This window comes from Sapajus apella, unplaced genomic scaffold, assembly GCF_009761245.1.
Source record: "Sapajus apella isolate SASKATOON/1434 unplaced genomic scaffold, GSC_monkey_1.0 scaffold52, whole genome shotgun sequence".
In the NCBI taxonomy this organism is placed as follows: Eukaryota; Metazoa; Chordata; class Mammalia; order Primates; family Cebidae; genus Sapajus; species Sapajus apella.
The window spans coordinates 505,218-526,481 of record NW_022436992.1 but is presented as its reverse complement, the minus strand read 5'-3'; the positions used below and the strand labels follow the sequence as shown (position 1 = coordinate 526,481).

At 47.2% G+C, this 21,264-nt stretch overlaps 2 protein-coding genes across 3 annotated transcripts in view; one reads left to right on the top strand and one right to left on the bottom strand.

The window, feature by feature from the left end:
- M1AP (meiosis 1 associated protein) overlaps positions 1-16,903 on the top strand; it is an 80,945-nt gene extending 64,042 nt beyond the window's left edge. Inside the window, exons 7-10 of the mRNA XM_032243441.1 lie at positions 12,847-13,053; positions 14,767-14,907; positions 15,334-15,345; positions 16,485-16,903. Of these exons, the coding sequence (XP_032099332.1) occupies positions 12,847-13,053; positions 14,767-14,907; positions 15,334-15,345; positions 16,485-16,643 (519 nt within the window). The 3' untranslated portion in view covers positions 16,644-16,903. The remainder of the gene's footprint in view (positions 1-12,846; positions 13,054-14,766; positions 14,908-15,333; positions 15,346-16,484) is intronic.
- Positions 16,904-17,799: 896 nt separating this feature from the next.
- DOK1 (docking protein 1) lies at positions 17,800-21,170 on the bottom strand. Of its 2 annotated transcripts, XM_032243439.1 has the most exons (5): positions 20,499-21,170; positions 19,863-20,162; positions 19,647-19,731; positions 19,254-19,438; positions 17,800-19,044 (listed from the first exon to the last, which is right to left on the bottom strand). In XM_032243439.1, exons 1-5 carry the CDS (start codon positions 20,556-20,558, stop codon positions 18,238-18,240), a joined length of 1,437 nt encoding a protein of 478 aa, XP_032099330.1. In that variant the 5' UTR covers positions 20,559-21,170; the 3' UTR covers positions 17,800-18,237. The 2 variants fall into 2 exon arrangements, with proteins under 2 accessions (XP_032099330.1, XP_032099331.1); XM_032243440.1 differs by lacking the exon at positions 19,863-20,162 and having other exon boundaries at positions 20,499-20,580.
- Between the last annotated feature and the right edge of the window lie 94 nt (positions 21,171-21,264).

Here is a 21,264-nt window from a genome sequence, read left to right as displayed (position 1 = left end):
TGCCTAATCCTAAACCTGCCTCAACTCTCAAGAAGACAGAAAAAAACTGGAAATACCCTGAAATTTAGAGTAAATATGACTTGCCTTTTGTTGGTTTTATGCTATAGAGAATAATTCCAGAATTGAGTTATACGATACTAAACTTGAAAATCCCCAATTTGTAAGCTTAACGTTTAAATGGCAACAGGGAATTTTCCATAAGTACCTGTATTTTAAAACCTACTTCCTTCCTAACACTGTGATAGACATTATGGTTCATTTAAATGAAGAGCACTTAGTCTTTGCCAGACATTGTGTCAAACCCTAGATATATATTCCGTAGTGACCTAAAAGACATTACCTATGACCTCAAGAAACCCACCCTCTGATGGAAGAAACAGAAATGTATATATTCTTAATTATGGGAAGTTTATAAAGGAAAAGAAGAGGCTGCTATAAGAAAGCCTGTCAATAGAAGTGACTAAGACCTACAAGATAAGTGAGAATTAACCAGGCGAAAGGTGGCAGGAAGAGCATTCCAAGTGCAGCAAAAGGTATGTGCAAAGACCCTAAGGCTGGAAAGAGCTGAGAGAAAAATCAAGAACAGAAAAGCCATTGTGACTGAAACAGGGAGGAAGGGAGAGAGTGACAAAAGGTAGGACTGGAGAAGTGAGCAGGGGTCACATCATACAAAGCTTTGTAGGCCAAATTAAGGACTTTGGACCTATGGAAACAAATCACAAGAAATATCATCAGTTTAAGTTTTTAAAATGAACTTGCAGAAGCAAAAATGGAAACATGAAAATGAGATAGGAGGGCACTGCAGTAAACTAGGCAAGAGACAATGGTGGCTTGGACAAGAACAATGCAAGCCAAGATGAGATGAGCAAACCAATTAGAGAAATATTTTAGAATTGCTGCTTGGCCTTGTGTAGAAATATTCTGGAGACAGAATTGTCAAAACTTGGTTGAGAGATTGGATACAGGGAGTAAGAAAGAGGAAGTATCAAACAACTGCCTGGTTTCTGATCTGAACAACTAGATGGATATCATTCCCCGAAATAGAAAAATTAACAGCAGTCACATGAAACTAACACAACACTTAGAAAGCAAAATTACACAACACTTAGAAAGCAAAATTTAAAAAACTGCAAATAGAATGCAAGGACAGATATGGAATAAATATTTGACCTAGTAGGATGATCAGGACAGCACAGCAATGAGTCTCTTTCACTATCAGAAGCATTTTTTTTTTCCTGTTTCAAAGCCCACACTCCCTTTTAGGTCCACCCACTGAGTTCCTGTTTCCTGTCTGAAGAACACCCATCTCCTGTCTTTGCAGAGCAGAGACGACAGACAGTTGTGACTGTTAGTACCCAACAACTCAGTTTACTATTTGCTCAACCCAGTTCCTCAGAATCTGAGATAATACATCACTTGGGAGGAATTTCTCCCAGGTGGCTTCAATACATTCTTACAGTATTTGATATTTTAAACACACACTGACATTTTAATACACTGCTAGAGAGGGTGGAAATTTTCTGGAAAAAATGATGTCCTTAACTTTTGCTGGAAATGTAGCCCAAGAAAACAGTCAGGAAAGGGAGCAAAGACATATGTACCAGCATGTTCATCTCAGTGTTACTTACAATAGTGAAAAATTGGAAACGACCCAAACGTCCTAAGTAGGGGAAAAGTTATAGGAACTATAACCTGGTGTGGTATGGTGGCTCACACATGTAATCCCAGCACTTTGGGAGGCCAAGGCAGGCAGATCGCTTGAGGCCAGGCGTTCACAGCCAGCCTGGCCAACATGGTAAAATCCCAACGCTACTAAATATACAAAAATTAGCCAGGCGTAGTGCCATGTGCCTGTAATCCTAGCTACTTATGAGGCTGAGACATGAGAATCACTTGAACCCAGGAGGCGGAGCTTACAGTGAACCAAGATTGCACCACTGCACTCCAGCCTGGGCAACACAGCAGGACCCTGTCTCAAAAAATTATAATAATAAAGATAGTAAAAAGTATTTCCTTCCATCCTGGCTTACATAAACAAGATTAGAGTCTTCCTGCCACTAAACTCGGGGTTTGAGGATCTGTATTTATCTATTTATTTATATAAGTATTTACTGACCATTGTGTGCCAAGCACTGTTGTAGGGATGAAGAGACCTCTTCTTCATTAGTTTTCTCTCATGGAAAAGCATAGGGATGTAGTTGACCTGTCACTAATAGATAGCCATATTTTAGAGCATTTACTAAGTGGTAGTCACTTAACCAAGTGTTTTGCATACTTTACCTCATTTAATCCTCACGATGCCCTGTGAAGTAGGGATTGTTATTTCCAACTTTTGCAGATAGAGGAGGCTGAGGCCTAAAAAGACCAAGTGAGTTACCAAAGATCACACAGCTACCAAAGTAGCCTAGTCAGAATTTGAGGACCCGGCTCACACCTGTATTCCCAACATTTTAGGAGGCCAAGGCACAAGGATTACTTGAGCCTAGGAATTCAAGACTAGCCTGGGCGACAGAGCAAGACCCTGTCTCTATTAAAAATTAAGAAATTAGCCAGTAGCAGTGACTCATGCCTGTAGTCCCAGCTACTCGGGAGTCTGAGGTGGAAGGATCGCTTGAGCCCGAGTTTAAGGCTGCAGTGAGCCATGATAGTGCCGCTTCACTCCAGTCTGGGTGACAGAGGGAGCCCCTATCTGAGGGTGGCAGGGGCGGGGGTGGAGAAAGAAAGAAAATAAAACAAGAATTTGAACCTAGTTCTGTTGACTACAAAGCCCATGTTTTTAAATTCTTTGCTAAATTCCCTACTCTGGATATAGCCAGATAAATACAGACTATAACACTGAAGCTGATTCTCTCTTCACTTACACCCCATGCTTCTGTACTTCAGCGGACTTGAACTCACTTAAAATGGCACAGTACTCATAATAGCTGCTTACCCATCTTGAGCGGTTTTCTTTACTGTGTTTGGTCCGCCTCAACTAGACTAAAGACCACTTTCCTATTCTGGAAAAGAGAGAAGCAAAACAGTGTGTAAATACCTCTTCCTTCTCACTTTTCTTTCTTTTTTTTGTTTTTAGTTTTATAAGATGGGGTTTCACCATGATGGCCAGGCTGGTCTTGAACTCCTGACCTCAGGTGATCCACCCACCTCAGCCTCCCAAAGTGCTAGGATTACAAGCGTGAGCCGCCGTGCCTGGCTCTCTTTTTTTTTTTTTTTTTTTGTTATTAAGACAAAGTCTCGCACTGTCACCAGGCACCAGGCTGGAGTGCAGTGGCGCAATCTTGGCTCACTGCAACCTCTGCCTCCCGAGTTCAAGCAATTCTCCTGCCTCAGCCTCCTGAGTAGCTGGGACTACAGACGCACATCACCACGCCCAGCTAATTTTTATATTTTAGTAGAGACAGGGTTTCACCATGTTGGCCAGGATGATCTGGATCTCTTGACCTCATGATCCGCCCGCCTCGGCCTCCCAAAGTGTTGGAATTACAGGCGTGAGACACCACGCCCAGCTCCTTCTTACTTTTCACGTGACATTTTCTCCAAGGCAGCAAAAATCCTGAATGGCATTATGTTACAGAGGAAAAACTTTTCACAAACTTCAGCTCATCCATTCAACAACAAATATTTTTAAGTGTGACAGGACTTATTTAGGTTTTAACCTTCCTAAGCCTATTTTTACAAGTTTGCCATGCCACTTTAACTCCTTCTTTGGTTTTCTATTCTTTCATATACCTTTTTCATATGTTCTTTAAAAATCTGATTTCAGATCAGTTCCGTATTTAACTGTCTTGCCTTCTGTTTCACATTGTGATGTTCCCCTCCAGCCAACTTCTCATTCTAACTTCTGCCTTTCTGTTAATAGCAGCACCGCCATTGTCTAGTCACCCAGGCTTGAAACCTCAGTCACTTTCAGCCATCTCACCCTTCACACCTACTTCATCACTAATCACATCAATTTTTCACTCATAACATGAGTTGTAACTCTCCTTTACTTCTTGTTCCCACTGCTTGTCTCACCAAGACTTCTTCAGTAAACTCCTAACTAGCTTCCCTGCCTCCAAGCTCTCCCTCTTTTGGTTTTCCCTGCACATTGGCACCAGCTTAATCTCTTTGAAGCATTTCCCTATCACATGTTTTTCTACGTATCAGTACTCGATAGGGAATTAAGCCTTGCCTGTTTTATCCCTATTGCACCTGTTATCACTATCCTAGTTCAAGCCCTTTTAACCTTTCCTTTAATACTGCAATAATCTTTCAACTTGTCTCAATGCTTTTAGTACTTCCCCTTCCTAGTCCATTTCACGTACTGCCAACAGATTAATCTTCTGGAAATGCAGCACTGACTCTGCCACTATTCAGCTTAAAAATACTTTGTGGCTTACTATTGTTTATCCATAAAGTCCATATTCCTTAGCCTAATATTCAAGGTCCCATCTTATCTCCCATTATTCCCCTTCGTGTACCATACACTCCAACCAAATTAATATACATACCTTAAATTTTTTCACCTTTGAGACTTTGCTCATGTTGACCTTTCTCTCATCTCGGTGTGTTCAAATACTACCCTATCCTGAAAGACCAAGCTCAAGTGGTACTTCTTGAATGAGACCTCTCCAATTCCTTCACCTGTCATTAGACCTTTGTATGCTGTTTCTTTCTGGAGAAAAGCATATTTCAAGTAGGTTTTTAAATATATGATCCTATGTTTTAGGTTAAAGTCTAAGAAATAATTTGACTACTCAATCTCCAGATTAACATAGTGCCTTTTCTACCACTTCCCCACTTTACTAACCAATTCCTAGGCTTTGATCAAATTTAGGTACAGAGTAGAAATTCCCCCTTTTTTACTTCTCTTTTTGGAGGAGTCAATGCAAAGCAGTTTTCTAATATATTGCGGTAAAATATAATTTGTATTGTCCAGGAAAATCCTGGACTGTAGAATCAGATGCCCTTAGGTTCCAGACAGCTTTTTTTATTTCCCAACTGTGTGAACTTAGGCAACATGCTTAACATCACTAGTCATTGGTATATTCATCTATTTGTAACCCTAACAAATTTAGTGGCCCCTATGTGGCTTAGTCTCTGCACAAATGGCATACATGGAAGTACTATCAGAGGCCCAAAACTAAATTTTAAAGTGATTTGTGCATTCAAAGGACACCAGAGGATCCAGTTCATAACCCACAATGATATTTCTCAAATTTTCTTCCCCCCTCCTGAATTATCTCTAACCTGAAGCTGTTCCTAAAACCTTTCACACACACACACACACACACGCACACACACGCACACACACACATACACACTCTCTCTCTCTCTCTCCCCCTCCCTCCCTCCTCAGTCCCCATTCCTCTCTCAATCCTCTTCCTCCCTCTGTCAGCCATATATTATAAATTAACTTAACTTCTCTAATATAATGTAGTCCTCCTCTCTCTAAGGTCCTGTCTCTTTCTACCTATTTAAAATACTAAGAAATAAAGCTGATAAGGCTTCTCCTTTCATCAGTAGAAATAGAATGAGGAGGGCTAGGTGCGGTGGCTCATGCCTGTAATCCCAGTGCTTCGGGAGGCAGAGGCAGGCAGATCAACCAAGGTCAGGAGCTCGAGACCAGCCTAGCCAACGTGGCGGAACTTTGTCTCTACTAAAAATACAAAAATTAGCTGGGAGTGGTGTTGCATGCCTGTAGTCTTAGCTACTCGAGAGCTGAGACACGAGAATCACTTGAACCCGGGAGGCAGAGGTTGCAGTGAGCCAAGATCGCACCACTGCACTCCAGCCTGGGTGACAAAGTAAGACCCCATCTCAAAAAAAAAAAAAAAAAAAAAAAAAAGCAGAGTGAGGGAGAAGGAAAGAAGGGAAAAGGTGCATGACATACAAATTAGTAATTCTTGTCCCATCAAATGTAAACTATAGACAATAAAATATACCTCGTATTGTTTTTAAGATGCTTAAATATTGCATGTGTAAAGCACCCAGCACATGTCTAGCACATGATTTGCACACAGTGGTTGGTTAGTAGTTCTACAGTTTCCACTTGTTTCTTTTTTTGTAGATTTTAATTCTCTAGAGAAATTCTCCATATTTTCACCTAATTTCTTAAATCTACTAACTGTGGTTATTTTATGGTTCTTGTCAGCTAACCCCAATAACTGGATCACTTATGGATTTGTTTCTATTGTCTCTTTTTTCTCTTGGTTTTCGGACATATGGCACATGTCTTTTGTCACACCTGGTAATATTTTAGTAAAAGATACACATCATGTATAAATAAATTTTAAAGGCTCCAGTTGGTGTTAGCTTTCCCTAGAGAGGTCTCACCCTTCCAGCACTAGGCAGATAAGAGTGGTGGCTGAGCATCCTGTTTCACTAGAAACTGCGCTGAGTCAAGGCTGGGCTGCAGTCCTCCTAATGCTCAATCTATCCAGGGTTTGTTCCTGGCCCTTCAGAGTTTTCCACTGAAAGCCGGGTATATCATGTGCAACCCCTCCCCTTGAAAGGCCCCACCTCTAATCACTGGCTCCCAGATCTGCTAAAACATTCTACTTTTTGGAGGCTTTCTCCTTAAGTGCTTTTGCCTTTTGACCCATGCAGCCCTAGTATTTGGCAAATGCGTTGGGGGGGATAATTGGCTTGATTGCCATCCCTTCTCACCACCAAGTCTCCACCAAAAGATCTGCTAGTTCTCTGTTCTTCTATACTTGCCTCCACAGGTGGAAGTCTTAGATTCTCAGCTTTTCCAACCACCACCACCACCATGCCCTCTGTCCCAGAGTGAACATGTACTCCCAGGGTACAAGCAGCTGCAATAATCCCCTCATCTCGGTGGCGGGGGTGGGGCAAAAACAATAATAATAATTCCCTCATCTCTCTGGGTTCTTCCCTCTCTAGAGACTTAGCTACCTCTAGATCTCATTGCCTCTGTAACTCCTTACTGCCATCCAACAAATGATTTGTGTACATTATCCAGCTTTTCTGGGTGTTCTAGGCAGGAGAACCAGTCTGCCTCTGGCCACTCCAGCCCACTTAGATGCAGAAGCAGATGTTTATTAAATGCTCATTTATTCCCCCTTTGCTATCTCTTCAGACATACAACACATCTTCTAAGTTCCCCTCAGCCAGTTGGCTGGCTTCACCATGTTTTCATTTTTAGGCTCCTGGATTTCCTTACAAGTGTGGGTATAGCTCAGTTTATTCAACACTGCCTCTTCATTTGCCCTTTTATTTGGAGCAGTTCTTCTGAACAGAGTCCACACTGCCGTAATTAAGCTGTAGTGGTTAGTGCCAACCTACCAGTCCTCATTGACTATAAATTTTGTGTAACTTTTCAAATCACATTTTACACATACTCTAAGCCTTAGTCAATCACAGCCTTGTTATTTCATTCCCTGGTTTTTCACTTGAAAATTGTTTCTGTCTTCCTCACAGATTATTTTGCTTTATTCAGGTATTTCACTTGCCTTTCCTCAGAAAATGATCACTTTATCAGATAGGCAAGGCTTTTCCCAGTCTTTTCTGAAAAATATGTGTTGTCTACCTCTCCCATAAATATCACTCTTAGATTAATATAGACTGCAAGAGAGCTATGTGTTTTGGCAGCATTCTTTAGAGCTTTTATAGATCTATATCTAAGAATTATTCAAGTTATTTTTAATTTAACAAAGTTGAATAAACATTAATAATTAAATGTATTTTTAATTTTTAAAAGTTAACACTTCATGGTGCTTACCATGTACCTGACACAGTTCTGAGCACTTCAACAGCTACTAACTTATTTTATCCCCATAATTATTCTATGAAGTAAGAATTATTATCCCTGTTTTACAGGTGAGGAAACTGAGGCCCAGAGAGTAAATGGTAGAGCTGAGACTGAAAGGCTGGCTTCAGGTCCCAAACTCTAAACCACTCTACAGCTACATGGAATTTATCAGCATATTGATTGCAGGAATTCTCTGAAACATATTCCCTACTCAATAAGAAGCCACAGACAGCTTCACCCACATTTTATATCAGGAAAAGCTGTGGGGCTCCCTTCTAGCAAAAGTGGGGGGTTTATATTTCTGTGAACTTATCTAACCCTGGCTGTGGTATTGCCCTACTTTTATTTTTCTTTTGCCCAGTCCCCTTGATTATTTATTTTATCTTTCTATACTGTTCCATTTTTCTAAACTGGCTATAGCTGTTTTGTGGAATGTGGTAGGAAATAAATATATAAATAAAATTAATTCTTCAAAGTTTTTATGAGATGAATCTATCCATGGCCAGGAAAATATCATTTGAATTACCAAATCTTGCTGTGTAGTCCCAGTTATGTAGCTAGTGACTCACTTTCCACATCCTCATTTCTATTACAAAGTCATGTCTGTGTGAACTAGAAAAAGAAATGAAAATACCACCTAGGTCTTTCAGTTTCCTACTTAAAATGTCAGAGTCTCTGGAGACACATTCCAAAGCTTTACAGGCCATGTCTGCCCTAATTGGCCACAGAAGTTACAGGATTCAAGCCATGATGTGTTCAGCAGGAGTCTAAGTACACAGGCGATGAGCCAGTTGGGCTATAACTGGGTGGGGAAATGGAAAGTCCTTGGTCAAACAGGCAAAAAATCAAGACCAAGAATCCAAGCTGAGAGTGGGGTGATGGCAGGTCAAGAGCCATTAGAGAATAGAATGAGGTTAGAATGTAGCATCTGGACGGGTTGGGGGATGGACAGGCGCTAGAACAGCAGCCTAGCACGGGTCAGTGGGCTTCCTGTGACTCAGCTTTGTTTCCCTTGCTTCGTTTTTCACCTGTGCCCCTACCATCCTCCACCCCAGCCACACTAATAAATGACTGAATGTTCTCCAAATATGCTAAACTGTTTCACACCTCCACACCTTTTTCATGCTATTCCCTTCCTCTTGCCTCTGTCCACCTGACAAATATCTAGTCACTTTTTTCCAGATCCTGCTTAAATAATTTCACTATGAGGCCGGGCGCGGTGGCTCAAGCCTGTAATCCCAGCACTTTGGGAGGCCGAGGTGGGTGGATCACGAGGTCAAGAGATCGAGACCATCCTGGTCAACATGGTGAAACCCCGTCTCTACTAAAAATACGAAAAATTAGCTGGGCATGGTGGTGCATGCCTGTAATCCCAGCGACTCAGGAGGCTGGGGCAGGAGAATTGCCTGAACCCGGGAGGCGGAGGTTGCGGTGAGCCGAGATCGCACCATTGCACTCCAGCCTGGGTAACAAGAGCGAAACTCCGTCTCAAAAAAAAAATAATAATAATAATTTCACTATGAAACCTTTTTTGCCTCCACCACAGCCTGTCTCCATTCATCTTTCTTGCCTTTCCACACCCACGTACTTGTTTCCACATGTATCTAGACCTTTTGCACTATAGCTCTCTGATGTGAGAAATGTCACATTACTATATTTTTCTAAATCAAATTTAGAAAACATTGGTTCCCAAGGGCCAGGATGTTAACACTCTCAATATCTTTATGGATGCCTCTCCCCGTAGGATCATACCCAGAATCCAAGGAGCCTAACAGTACAGAAAATGTGGGAAGTGGCCTTCTAGTCTTCAACACACCTCCCAGGACAATACCGAATAGAAGTGGCAAGAGCAGACATCTCTGTCTTGTTTCTGATGTTAGGGTCAGAGTATCCACTCTTTCACCACTACATAAGAGGTTAGCTGTGGATTTTTTATAGAGGTTTTTATCAGGTTGAGGAAGTTCCAGACTACTCCTAGTTTACTGAGCATTTTTATTATGTAGGGGTGTTGGATTTTGCTAGATGTTTTTTCTGCATCTATTGAGATGACTATGTAGTTTTTGTTCTTTATTCCCTTAACATAGTATATTACATTGGTTGATTTGGGGGTATTAAACCAGTCTTATAGTCCCAGGATAAATCTCACTTTGCTGTAGTATATAATTCATTTTATCTGTTGTTGAATTTGATTTGCTAATGTCTTGTTAGGATTTTTGTATCTATATTAATAAGAGATATTGATCTATAGTTTCCTTTTCTCCTGATGTCATTGTTCTTTGTACCCACACCTAGTGCTTGGAACATAATAGGGGACTCAGTAAATACTTTTTTTTTTTTTTTGTCACCCAAGCTGGAGTGCAGTGACACCATCTCGGCTCACTGCAACCTCTGCCTCCCGGGCTCAAGTGATTCTCTTGCCCCAGCCTCTCGAGTAGCTGATATTACAGGCACACACCACCATGCCTGTTTTTGTATTTTTAGTAGAGACAGGGTTTCGCCATGTTGGCCAGGCTGGTCTCAAAGTCCTGACCTCAGTTGATCTGCCTGCCTCGGCTGCTGAAAGTGCTGGGATTACAGGTGTGAGCCATTGTGCCCGGCCTCAATAAATTCTTAATTGACAAATTCACAAGCAAATGCATGAAGCAAGGTAACAATAGAAGATTTAAAATAATAGTAATATTCCAAATCCTGAGCCCCATCAGAAGTTACTTACGCCAACTGAAATGGAGTCCCCTGAAACTTCCTGGTTACTATCCCTTCCAGGCTTACATAGGCCATGTCCTCAGAGCAGGGCAGGTCCCCCACCCACATACACATACACCATGATTTCTATATCATTTATTTCCAATGTGATGGATTGTAAGCATCAAGCTGACTTTCCTGCACATTTTGATTTGTTCTTCAGAAAGACAGCACATCTCTAGATATAAGCAAAGCACCAAGAAAGCATGAACTTCTGAAGGCATCCATTAAGCTCTTAGCACAGTACCTGGTGCCTGATAAGCATTCCATTAAAGTTTGTAATTATGATTATGACTAATTTTCCCATGCCCAAATCATCTGTCCCACCCCCAAAACCTTCTAGTGAGTATGCATGTATGCATCACACCTCCAGAATTATCAGTCAGGTCCTACCCCACAAAGAGGTCAGCAACCACAGGAATGATACATACCTGTTTTTCTTGGAGATGTTAACAGGTTTCCCACCACTTGCTGTGCCTACTTGACCTCCTCAGAGCTCCACATTGCACAGAATGATGACACTGCTTTAAAGTACAGAGCCTACCCTACACCCACCCCAGCACGTGCCCCCTGGGGTCTAACTCTAATGCTACAGCAAGTGTTTTCTGTCTCACTGTGTCACTTTCTATTTGTCTTCCACAAGACACTGATATTCCTCTTTCCTCTAAAAATATGTTTCCCCTTTTTGCCTTTCCTCTTTTATTATTTGTCTCTACTTTTCATTTAAGAGTAGCCAGAACATGTGTGTTTTCTTCCATCTTATATAGCAGGGAGGTTGTTATGGTTTGTACCAGATGATGTAACTGAAGGTCTGTGTCCCAGTAAGAGGACACAGTTTGAGCTGATTGTAATAGTTCTAACTCCACATTTCCTGGAGTTTCGTGGGTTTTGTTGAAAAGCTACCACAAAAAATTGCCTCATTTTCATGGCTCATTTAAAAGGGTACACCTACAAAATCTTCTCAGAAATCTGCTTGTCTCTTCTTACCCATGCCCTAACCTCTGCCATCTCCATGGCACATGGCAAAGTACCACCCTCTGTTCCATAATACCCATCATCCACGGAGGAAATGCCCCCAGATTCCTGACTCTTCTTGTCCTGTGATTGGCTGTGATCAGCACCCACCCACCTCCTCGTTGTAGCACGGCTTTCCTCCCTCTGCTCTCTTTCTCCTCTCACTTTGCAGGCCGCTTCCACCATCTTCTCTCTATCTGTCTATCTATCTATCAATCATTTATCTATCTTTAGGTATTTAATTTTTTCTAGTCTTGGTATGTTGCACAGACTGGTCTTGACTCCTGGCTCAAGTAGTCTTCCTGCCTTGGCCTCCCAAAGTGCTGGGATTACAGATGTGAGCCACCACATCTGGCCTTACTACCTTGTACCCTCTCTGGGCATTCCAGGGATATTCACCAGTCAGCCCATTCTAATTCCAGTCGTCAGCAACACAACCAGACTTTATTACCCTCAAAAGAAAAACTGAATTTCTACAACAGACAACACCCCATACAAGTCTTGGTTTCAAGACACTGCTTTTTTTTTTTTTTTTTTTTTTTTTTTTTTTGAGACAGACAGGATCTCAGCCTGTCATCCAGGCTGGAATGTAGTGGTACAATCATGGCTCCCTGCAGCCCTGATCTTCTAGGCTCAAGGGATCCTCCTACCTCAGCCTCCTGAGCAGCTAGGACCACAGGCTTCAAGACTCTGTTTTTAAGAATTACGATCCTTTTTTTTTTTAGATGGAGTCGCACTCGGTCATCAGGTTGGAGTGCAGTGACATGATCTCAGCTCACTGTAACCTCCACCTCCTGGGTTCAAGTGATTCTCCTGCCTCAGCCTCCTGAGTAGCTGGGACTACAGGCGCACACTACCATGCCCAGCTAATTTTTGTATTTTTAGTAAGGACAGGGTTTCTTCATGTTGACCAGGATGGTCTTAATCTCTTGACCTCATAATCTGCCTGCTCCAGCCTCCCAAAGTACTGGGATTATAGGCATGAGCCACCACACCTGGCCACGAATTATAATTCTTAAAAGTTCACATGTACCACTGAATGTGGTAGCTCCCTCTGGGATGAACACCTACTTCCAGTTACAGGGCATTTCATAACTTTTCTATCTATTATTAACCCTTTTATGTACTTTCTCTGGCATATCCCAGACCAGGGAGGAAGAGGAGTACCTTGTGGTATTGACGGTTCAAGCAGGAAGTCCCTCCCTACCAGGGCCAAAGTTACATGGCTCTGCCCTCATCAGCACCCCTGAAAGTCAGGGAAACATCAAATGGGACTGATCCTCAAAACATGCCATAGACTAAAAATAAACCAGTATTTCTGTATGTCCTTGTTTCAGAAAAGAGAATGGCTGCTGTTAGCCAAGGGGGAACCACTGGGCCCAGGACACAGCCAGAGAATCCCTGCCAGCACCTTCTATGTGATCATGCCATCACGCTCCCTCACACTGCTGGTGAAGGCGGTGGCCACGCGGGAACTGATGCTGCCCAGCACCTTCCCCCTGGTATCTGAGGACCCATGCGATGACAGCCTTAAGATTGTGGAGGCAAGTGGAGCCCAGCTCTCACAAGACAGATCTAGAAGCGAATGGAGTTTGAGAAAGGAAGGAGGGAGAGGAGTGAGCCCATGAGGGAATGGATGGGGAGCTGAGGTGTGAAAAGAGAGCAAGAACAGAAAGCAAGGGTAGGCAGTGTTGCCAGCAGAAGGGAGGAAACACTTAAGATTATGGCAGCAGGGTAGGGAGTGAAATAGAACAGAGGCTGTGTAGAGGGAAATGAGGCTTGAGAAAAAAAAAACTGGGAGAGAAAAGGGACATTGGCATCAGTGATGACTGGGAATTAGAGCCATCCTAGAGGACACACAGCATGCACATGGACCTGAAATCTGAGGACAGGGTGTCTATGAAGGAGAAAAGGGAGCAGCAGAGAGTAGAAACCTGATGGTAGGCCAGGGCACAGGGAGGCAGGAGAGGAAGCCACAGCACCGGCAGCTCCAGCTCCTGGGGAGGCGCCAGACACATGTTCGGTTCAGTTTTTGCACCAACTGGTTTTCCTGCCCCCACTTCCTCCCCAGAGAGGAGATTGTGAAGTTAGATAAGGGAAAGCAGAACACTGGGAAGGAAAGGAAAGGAGAAGATACCGTGGAAGGCAGAAGAAAAAGCAAGGGAGAAAGGGAGTAAAAAGAGACCCAAAAAATCAACTTCTGTATGGGTTTTTGTGTCTTTGCGTGTTTATTTTTGTGCCCAAGTGAGTCTGTGCTTGAATCTCTAAATTGATGGCAGTACATGTAGATGCGCCTGTGCACATCTGTGTGCTGGTGTGTTCTTAGGGGTCTAACTTTCTGCATTGCACATGTGCATGTGTGTATACCTGTGTTTGCACTCATTTATGTTTGGTGAGAAAACGAGGAAAAGGTAGCCAATGTAGGTGCCCGAAATAGGAAGGGCTTCAAAATGAGATGGATGCAGAAGCAGAGGAGCAAACCACTGTGAAGACCATTTTCTCTTCCTCCTCCTCTTCCTCCTCCTCTCCCTCTTCCTGGGATCTGGATTCTCTATATTTGCTCTGCTAGTCTCCTCAGGCTGAGGGTAGGAGGGGTGGCTCTGGGCAGGGAGAACTGGAACCACACTGCTGCTGGGTTGCTGGCTTAAATGCAGCAAGGACAAGGCCTGGGATTGTGCTCTTGGCTTGGCGGCCACAGAGACACAGAGAGAGGTGGGCACGAGTGGCCGTGGCCCGCTTAGCGTCTCACTTTGGGGCCAGTGGTTCCTGGCACAGGATGTTGTGGCCGGAAAACCTGACTGCACAGGAATGTTGTGCTCCTGTATCCCCTCCTCCCTTTCCATTCAGCTAGCTCACCTCCAGGCTGAGAACTCCCTGTACTCGCCTTGCAGGCTGCGAGCACCCCACCCCGCTGGGTAGCCCACTGACACACCCTCCCTCCGTGCTCACAGTGGATCCCTTGTAGCATTCATGTGCGCTGGCCCCCTCAGAACCCCTGGACATGCGTCTTGGGGCCAGAGAGTTCAGTGTTTCTAACCACTTAGGGTTGTTCCTACTTCTCCTACCCATGCCTGACCCTTAGATCACAAGCACTGGACCTCAGGCCAGAACACCCAGGGGGACAGCATCTATTTCACAGCCTTCAAGGCAGCCCTTGCGTTTCACACTTTCTCCACCCCCTCACACTCCTGGATCGCTGCCTGACATCTTGTGTTCTGTGACCTCAATGGGTGAGGACCCTCCTCTCTTTTCCTCAGAGCATGCTAGACAGCCTGGAGCTGGAGCCCACCTACAACCCCTTGCAAGTTCAGAGCCACCTGTACTCACACCTGAGCAGCAACTATGCCAAGCCTCAGGGGCGGCTCCACCCACACTGGGAGAGCAGAGCCCCGAGAAAGGTACTGCTCCCCTCCCTCTCTCCCCTTCATGCCCAGAGTCCTCGAAAGCCCTTCTCTTCCATCCCAACACCGCCCCCATCCAAGGGAGTAGCCCTCCTTCTGGATCCCACCCCTGGTGGAGGGGAAAATAAGAACCCTTACTGGGTAGGGAGGCCTGTCTGCCAGGGCATTTACATATGATAACATTTATGTGTTTTAATTGTAGTGTTTACGATAACTCATTAGTCATTTAACAGACCATTGTCCCATTAAGCAAACTAGCTACACAGAAACTACAACCACAGCCCTCTCAAAAGAAAAGGCTGAAGGAAAGGTGGGAAAAGAAATGCCCAAGGGAAGGGAAATTAATACTTATAGAGCACCAGTCACTTGCCAGTTTTTATGATAAGTGTTTGCTCATATATTTTTCTCATTTAATCCTCACAGCATCTCTGCAAGGTAAGTGTTTGCTCATTTACAGCTGAGGAAAGGAGGCTGGCCAAGGTTAGTAACTTGAAGACAGGACTCCCATGACTGGAGTTGAAGACAGTTGGGGTTGAAGAAGGAAGAGTAATTGAGGATGGAGAAATATTTTTATGAGACCTGTGTTCTATATAATATTTAGGCTTCGTTTTGTCCTTATTAACTTTTTCTCAGTTCCTTAGTAACACAGCCTTTAGGAAAATTCTCATTTGGGGCCAAGCACAGTGGCTCGTGCCTATAATCCCAGCACTTTGGAAGGTCAAGGCAGGTGGATCGCTTAAGCTCAGAAGTTTGAGACCAGCCTGGGCAACATGGTAAAACCTCATCTCTACAAAAAATTAGCCAGGAATGGTGGTGCTCACTGTAGTCCCAGCCACTTGGGAGGCTAAGGTCGGGGAATTGCTTGAGCCCAGGAAGACAAGGCTGCAGTGAGCCAAGATTGTGCCACTGCACTCCAGCCTGGGTGACAGAGCAAGATCTTGTCTCAAAAAAAAAAAAGAAAAAAAAAAAAAAAGTTCTTGGCCAGGCTCGGTGGCTCATGCCTGTAATCCCAACACTTTGGGAGGCCGAGGCAGGCAGATCATGAGTCAAGAAATTGAGACCATCCTGGCCAACATGGTGAAACCCCGTCTCGACTAAAAAATACAAAAAATTAGCTGGGTGTGGTGATGTGCATCTGTAGTCCCAGCTACTTGGAAGGCTGAGGCAGGAGAATTGCTTGAACCTGGGAGATGGAGGTTGCAGTGAGCCAAGATTGCACCACTGTACTCTAGCCTGACGCCTGGCAACAGAGTGAGCCTCTGTCTCAAAAAAAAAAATAAAATTCTCATTTTGTCTTAGCTAAAATTACAGAAGGACATTTCCAAACTAGAGGTAGGAGCAGGGGCTTCAACAAGTTAGGTGCTGGGCAAGCTGTCAGAGGTAGGACACTGGCCAAGGAGACAGGCACTGTGGAGGCTAGGCTCAAGGGACTCTAAATTATTGTCCTGGGCCTTGAGGCTGTTACTCCAGGGTCCTGACTTAGAAAAGAGTTAGGACAGAAAGCCCCACAGAGAATGGGATAAGCGCGCAGAAACTCTGATCTTCAGAGAAGGCTCTGGTTTCTCTCTTTGCAGACTGGACAGTTGCAGACCAACCGAGCTCGAGCCACTGTGGCCCCCCTGCCTGTGACTCCTGTCCCAGGCAGAGCCTCCAAGATGCCAGCAGCCAGCAAATCTTCCTCAGACACCTTCTTTCTGCTTTCGGAGTGGGAGGAGGATCCCTCAGGGCCCTAAGTCACCAGCACCAGAGCCTAACCACATCCATGCTCAAGTTCACATAATGGCTACCTGTGGTCAGACCTACTTTCTATCCACCTGAGCCTCTGTGAGTGAGGGCTGACTGGGAAACAAGAGCCTTCCCCGCCTCTGTTTCATGCTGTCCCACTCCTCAAGTGGAGAAGCAACACACTCGAGCCTTCGGCAAGGACTCTCATTTTCTTTTGAATCATTTGATACTGTTTACAGAGGTGAAGATTAAACACCCAGTAAGCTTCCACCATTGTTAGGAGCACTCCCAACCCAGAATTTCTTCTTGTAGCTCTGTGTAAGCAGGTGGATGAGGTCACGTCACCTTTGGTAAACTGGGCCTCAGGAACAAGGAGGAGGTTTTCAAAGCTCAAAAAGACAAGTAGGATTGAAATCCAAGCCTTATTTCAGAGCCTGTGGCCTTCCCGCTACTCCACCAGCCTTCAGCCTCCAAACAGACAAGTGCTTGGTACCTACATGGAAATTGTGTGTGTTGTGGGGTGGGAGTGCTGCCGTATAGCCCAGAACAGGGGAGAGGACGGTGTAGAAAAGACCTACTCCTTTCCTGTTACCCTCTCCCCACACACACCCACCTTCCTGTTGCTCCCTCCATCCACAGAATAGCTACCGTTTATAAAATGCTTCCACTAGGTTGGGAGCAGTGGCTCACATCTACAATCACAACACTTTGAGAGGCTGAGGCAGGATGATCACTTGAGGCCGTGAGTTCGAGACCAGCCTGGGCAAAATAGTAAAACCCCCATCTCTACATAAATAGTAAATAAAAACTAAAACAAACAAAAAACCACTCTGTGCTTCAGATTACACTAAATACTTATAATGTATCTAATTTCATACAAAAAGCCCTGAGAGGTAGAGCTCATTATAGTTTTCCCATTTTACAGAGAGGCACAGGGGAAACTGAGGGTTGCAGATGTTACACAACTCACCCAGTGCCACAGAGCTCTCATCTAGCCTAGGGCAGCCTGACTTGACTTCCCAGGCTCTGAACCACCACACTCCTATTCCCTTCCTGGGCCCCTTTCCTCTCCATGACTCTCAACACATTCCTGGCTCTCCTCTTGAGCCCCACCACACCCAACCCAACCACTGTGTCCCCTCTTTGTGTTCACACACATAAAACTCTTAAACCCAAACTGACTTTAATGAGAATTTAAAATTTTTGAAATAGATATCTGGCAAAGAACAATGCAGGGGTAAGGATCCAGACACATTCCAGCATCTCTGAGACCTCCACACAGGCCCTCAAACTGCACCCACTGTGACCATGCCCCACTTTCCACAGACCTGCTCCCACAGCTGTCCCTTCCTTTGGGGAAGTGGGGAAGGAAGGGATGGCTTTAGGGGGATGTAGAGCCCATCCCTCAGCCCTGTCATCTGTCCCACTTCTTAGGACTTCCTGGGATAGTCCTTCCCTTGACTCCCCCATCCCTCTGGTCCCCTGCTCTCACACAGCACGGCTCCTCCCACCCTCTGGCTTCTGCTGGTTCTAACCATTTTCTTTGACCCCAGTGCCACCTCCCCATGGCTCTCCTCAGCGACCTCAGCCTTGCCCTCCTTCTCAGGTAGAGCCCTCTGACTTGACCCCAGTCCTGTCAGTCCCTACTCTAGAGAGCCCACAGTCCCAGCTCCCTGAGGCTCCGCTCTTCTGGACCTGGCTGTACAGGGCTGAACTGTGGCTTTTGCTTCCACTGCCAGTTGCAGTACCAGGTTCAGGTGGGGCTAGGCCCTGGGGCTTGGGAGCAGGGAGGGGCTTTGTGCTCCGGGAGGGTGGCACAGCATAGTCATCAGTGGCAGGGTTGTAGGGGAGCTCATAGCCTTCCTCCTTCACCCGAGCCTGGCACCACCAGGCATCCTTGAGCTCCCGAGGCAGATCATAAAGGCCCTGGGGAGGGGCTGGGGCCAGGCCCTCAGGTTCATCATAGATGGGATCCTCTTTGGGGTCCGTCAGCTTGGCCTTCATCAACTGCTGCTGCGCATGCTCATACAAGTCCCAATAGAGCACTTTCTTCCGTTGTACTCCCTCTCCTGCACGAGCAGGGGTGCTGTCCAAGGGGTCTGAGTATAGGGAGTCCTGGGAAGGGTGTGGAGTAATTCGCAGGGAGTCTAAGGGCTCAGCATACAGGGCTGGGGCACAGTCGAGGAGCTCTTGGGGGCCAGGTGGGGAAGGCAACTTCCCCTCTGCCACCTCCCCTTCATGGGAGTCAGCTCTGAGAACATCGTGCCCCTGTCCCGCCTTTCCCTGGGCCTTCTGCCGGTGGATGGCAGTCTCGACTGCTTGGAAGATGTCATTTCCCTGTGCCGTCTGGAAGGTGAAGGTTCCAGGGCCCGAGGGGCAGCGGCGGCCGGCCTCAAAAGAGAACATGACCTGAGGAGGGTGGAGAGGGAGCCATCAGAGGAAGTGAGTCACAGGCCTGCATTAATCAGGGTATCTACAAAGAAGAGACCACCTGGGAACAGACGTGGGGTCTCCCGGGTAGGCAAGAAAGGGGAATTCGAAGGTCAGAACTACCCACCTCTGCCCTGCCCCACCCACAGCTGCCCAACCCAGGAAGCCCTCCGGGACAGCCCCTGCACCTTGTCCCGGCCATAGCGACGCAACAGAGTGTAGGGCCAGGACAGGAGTGGCTCCAGTATATGACTCTGGGTTCCCACGGTCAGGAGAGTCAGCCTCTCAGCCTCCACCCTCAGCATGTAGGAGCCATGCAGGCCACAGCGCTCGGCGGCCTCAGTCCTCTGCACCGTTACCCAGAATTGGGATCCTGGAAGGTATATACAATTAGCTGCAGCAGGAGGGACGTGGGCAGCAGTGGGGACCCCGAGGCCTCAGGAGCATAGTGTCCAAGCACTCACTTGGAAGCCAGATCTCAGGGCCTTCCTACTTCCCCATGGGTCCCTGGGTATCCACCCACTTCCCAAAGGCACTCCTCCTCCTCACTCCATCCATGCCTGGCTTTCTCAGGCATCTACCTTCCCAGGTGGGGCTGTACAAGGAGTTCTCCAGCATCTCCAGGGCAGAAAGCTTAGGTGGGTTATCGGTAGTCCAGCTGCCTTTCTGTAGTACAGAGAGGGCATCAAGAAACCTGTAATTTCCTCAACGCGGCTGGGGAGGTGGGAGCGGTCTGAGCCAGCCCCATTTCTCTGCCTCTGTATCTTCCCCCACCCCGCATCACCACAGCCCCTCACCGGAAAGGCGTTTCTGCACAGCATCTGCACCCAGGCTGCACTGGACGGCGCGTCGGCCGCCAGCAGGTGCGAGCGCTGAGCAGTGTCCAGGCGGAAGGCAGTGGCGCCGGGCTCAGGGGGGGTCTCCACGGTGACGGGGGCCACACTCACACACTCAGCCAGGCGGATCACCTTGCAGTCCAGGCGGCGCGAGCTCCCTCGGCCACCTCCAGAGCTCGACCCCTTATGGTCAAAGAACTCGAGCCGCGCTACGCCGTGGGGACTGGCCGGGTAGAGCACGGCCCAGGTCTTCCTCCACCTCTAGGGAGAGAGCGAGAGGGCTGGAGAGGGAGTGGCGTGCCCTGGCGGCCCCGGTCCCGACGGGGAAGGAGGGAGCGGCGCAGGCCGATTTGGGATCTGGGGCTTCCAAACGGGGGGCGAAGTTTCCCAAGAAGGATGCCACTCCCTCTCTCCAGGACCAGAACCCCGAGACTACAGACGCTTCTCGGGAGCGTGCAAAGCAACTTCGAGGGAAAAGTCACAGGCTCTCCAACTCCCGGCGCCGCGCTCCAGCCCGCTGCCCGCCTCTCCCTGTTTCTGGGCTCTCTCACCCACTACTAGCCCGGATGGGGTTCGGCATCCGCTGCCCCCGACTACCTTGGTCCCAAAGCGCTGACTCTGCAAAAAGAGCGGCCCTTCCATCTCGGCTCCGTCCATGGCCCCTGGCAGTTCCTTCCGCGCTTCCTGGCCTTGCGGCGGGAGGCGGGGCGGGAGGCGGGGCCGGGTTCCCTGGAGGCGTTTCCGTCCCTCCCAGCACGCCGGCAGCCGCTGAGGGGTCACGGTGGGGTGAGGGAGAGCAACGAGAAGGAAGGGTGGTGGTCCCCGGATTGGCCGAGCAGTGCAGCACCCCAAGCCCCTACCCGCCGTCGTGGGGGCGTGCCGGTGGTTCCACGGAGAGAAAGTCCTCGGTTTCGGCGGGAAGGCCCCGGCCTCTGGGCGGGGTGGCTGCGCATGACGTCATATGCCCAACATGACATCAGGGTGAAAGCCGTGACATCACCCCGAAAGCGCCCGCAGGCATCTGGGGACACCGGAGAGACCCACGAGGGCCTCCGGGGCTTCAGTTCCCCCTGCCGGGCCCGCCCCCAGCCCCGCCCGAGCGGGGCTGTTTACACTTCGCCCGCAGGGACTCGGAGCGGGGGGCCGGCGGCTGGGGCTGGACAGCTTCCCGCCACCACGGGGGCCGTCCCGCCGCTCGGCGGCCGCTTGCAAGTCGACTCCCTGACCGCAGCGGCCTGGCCTCCATGCCAGGGAAGAGAAAGCTTCTTTGAGCGGGCCGGGAGGGCCGGTGAGGGGGAGGGGGCTCGGCAGTGGCCAGCTCCACGGGGAGGGAGGACCCAGAGGAGGCGAGGAGGGAGCTGGC

What these genes read in the sequence shown, in the direction of transcription:
- DOK1 (XM_032243439.1), bottom strand. Translation starts at nt 20,558, where the DNA reads ATGGACGGAGCCGAGATGGAAGGGCCGCTCTTTTTGCAGAGTCAGCGC. An exon ending in GTACAGCCCCACCTGGGAAG is followed by an intron (nt 19,439 to 19,646) that starts GTAGATGCCTGA and finishes TATACCTTCCAG; the next exon opens with GATCCCAATTCTGGGTAACG. An exon ending in GTCGCTATGGCCGGGACAAG is followed by an intron (nt 19,045 to 19,253) that starts GTGCAGGGGCTG and finishes CACCCTCCTCAG; the next exon opens with GTCATGTTCTCTTTTGAGGC.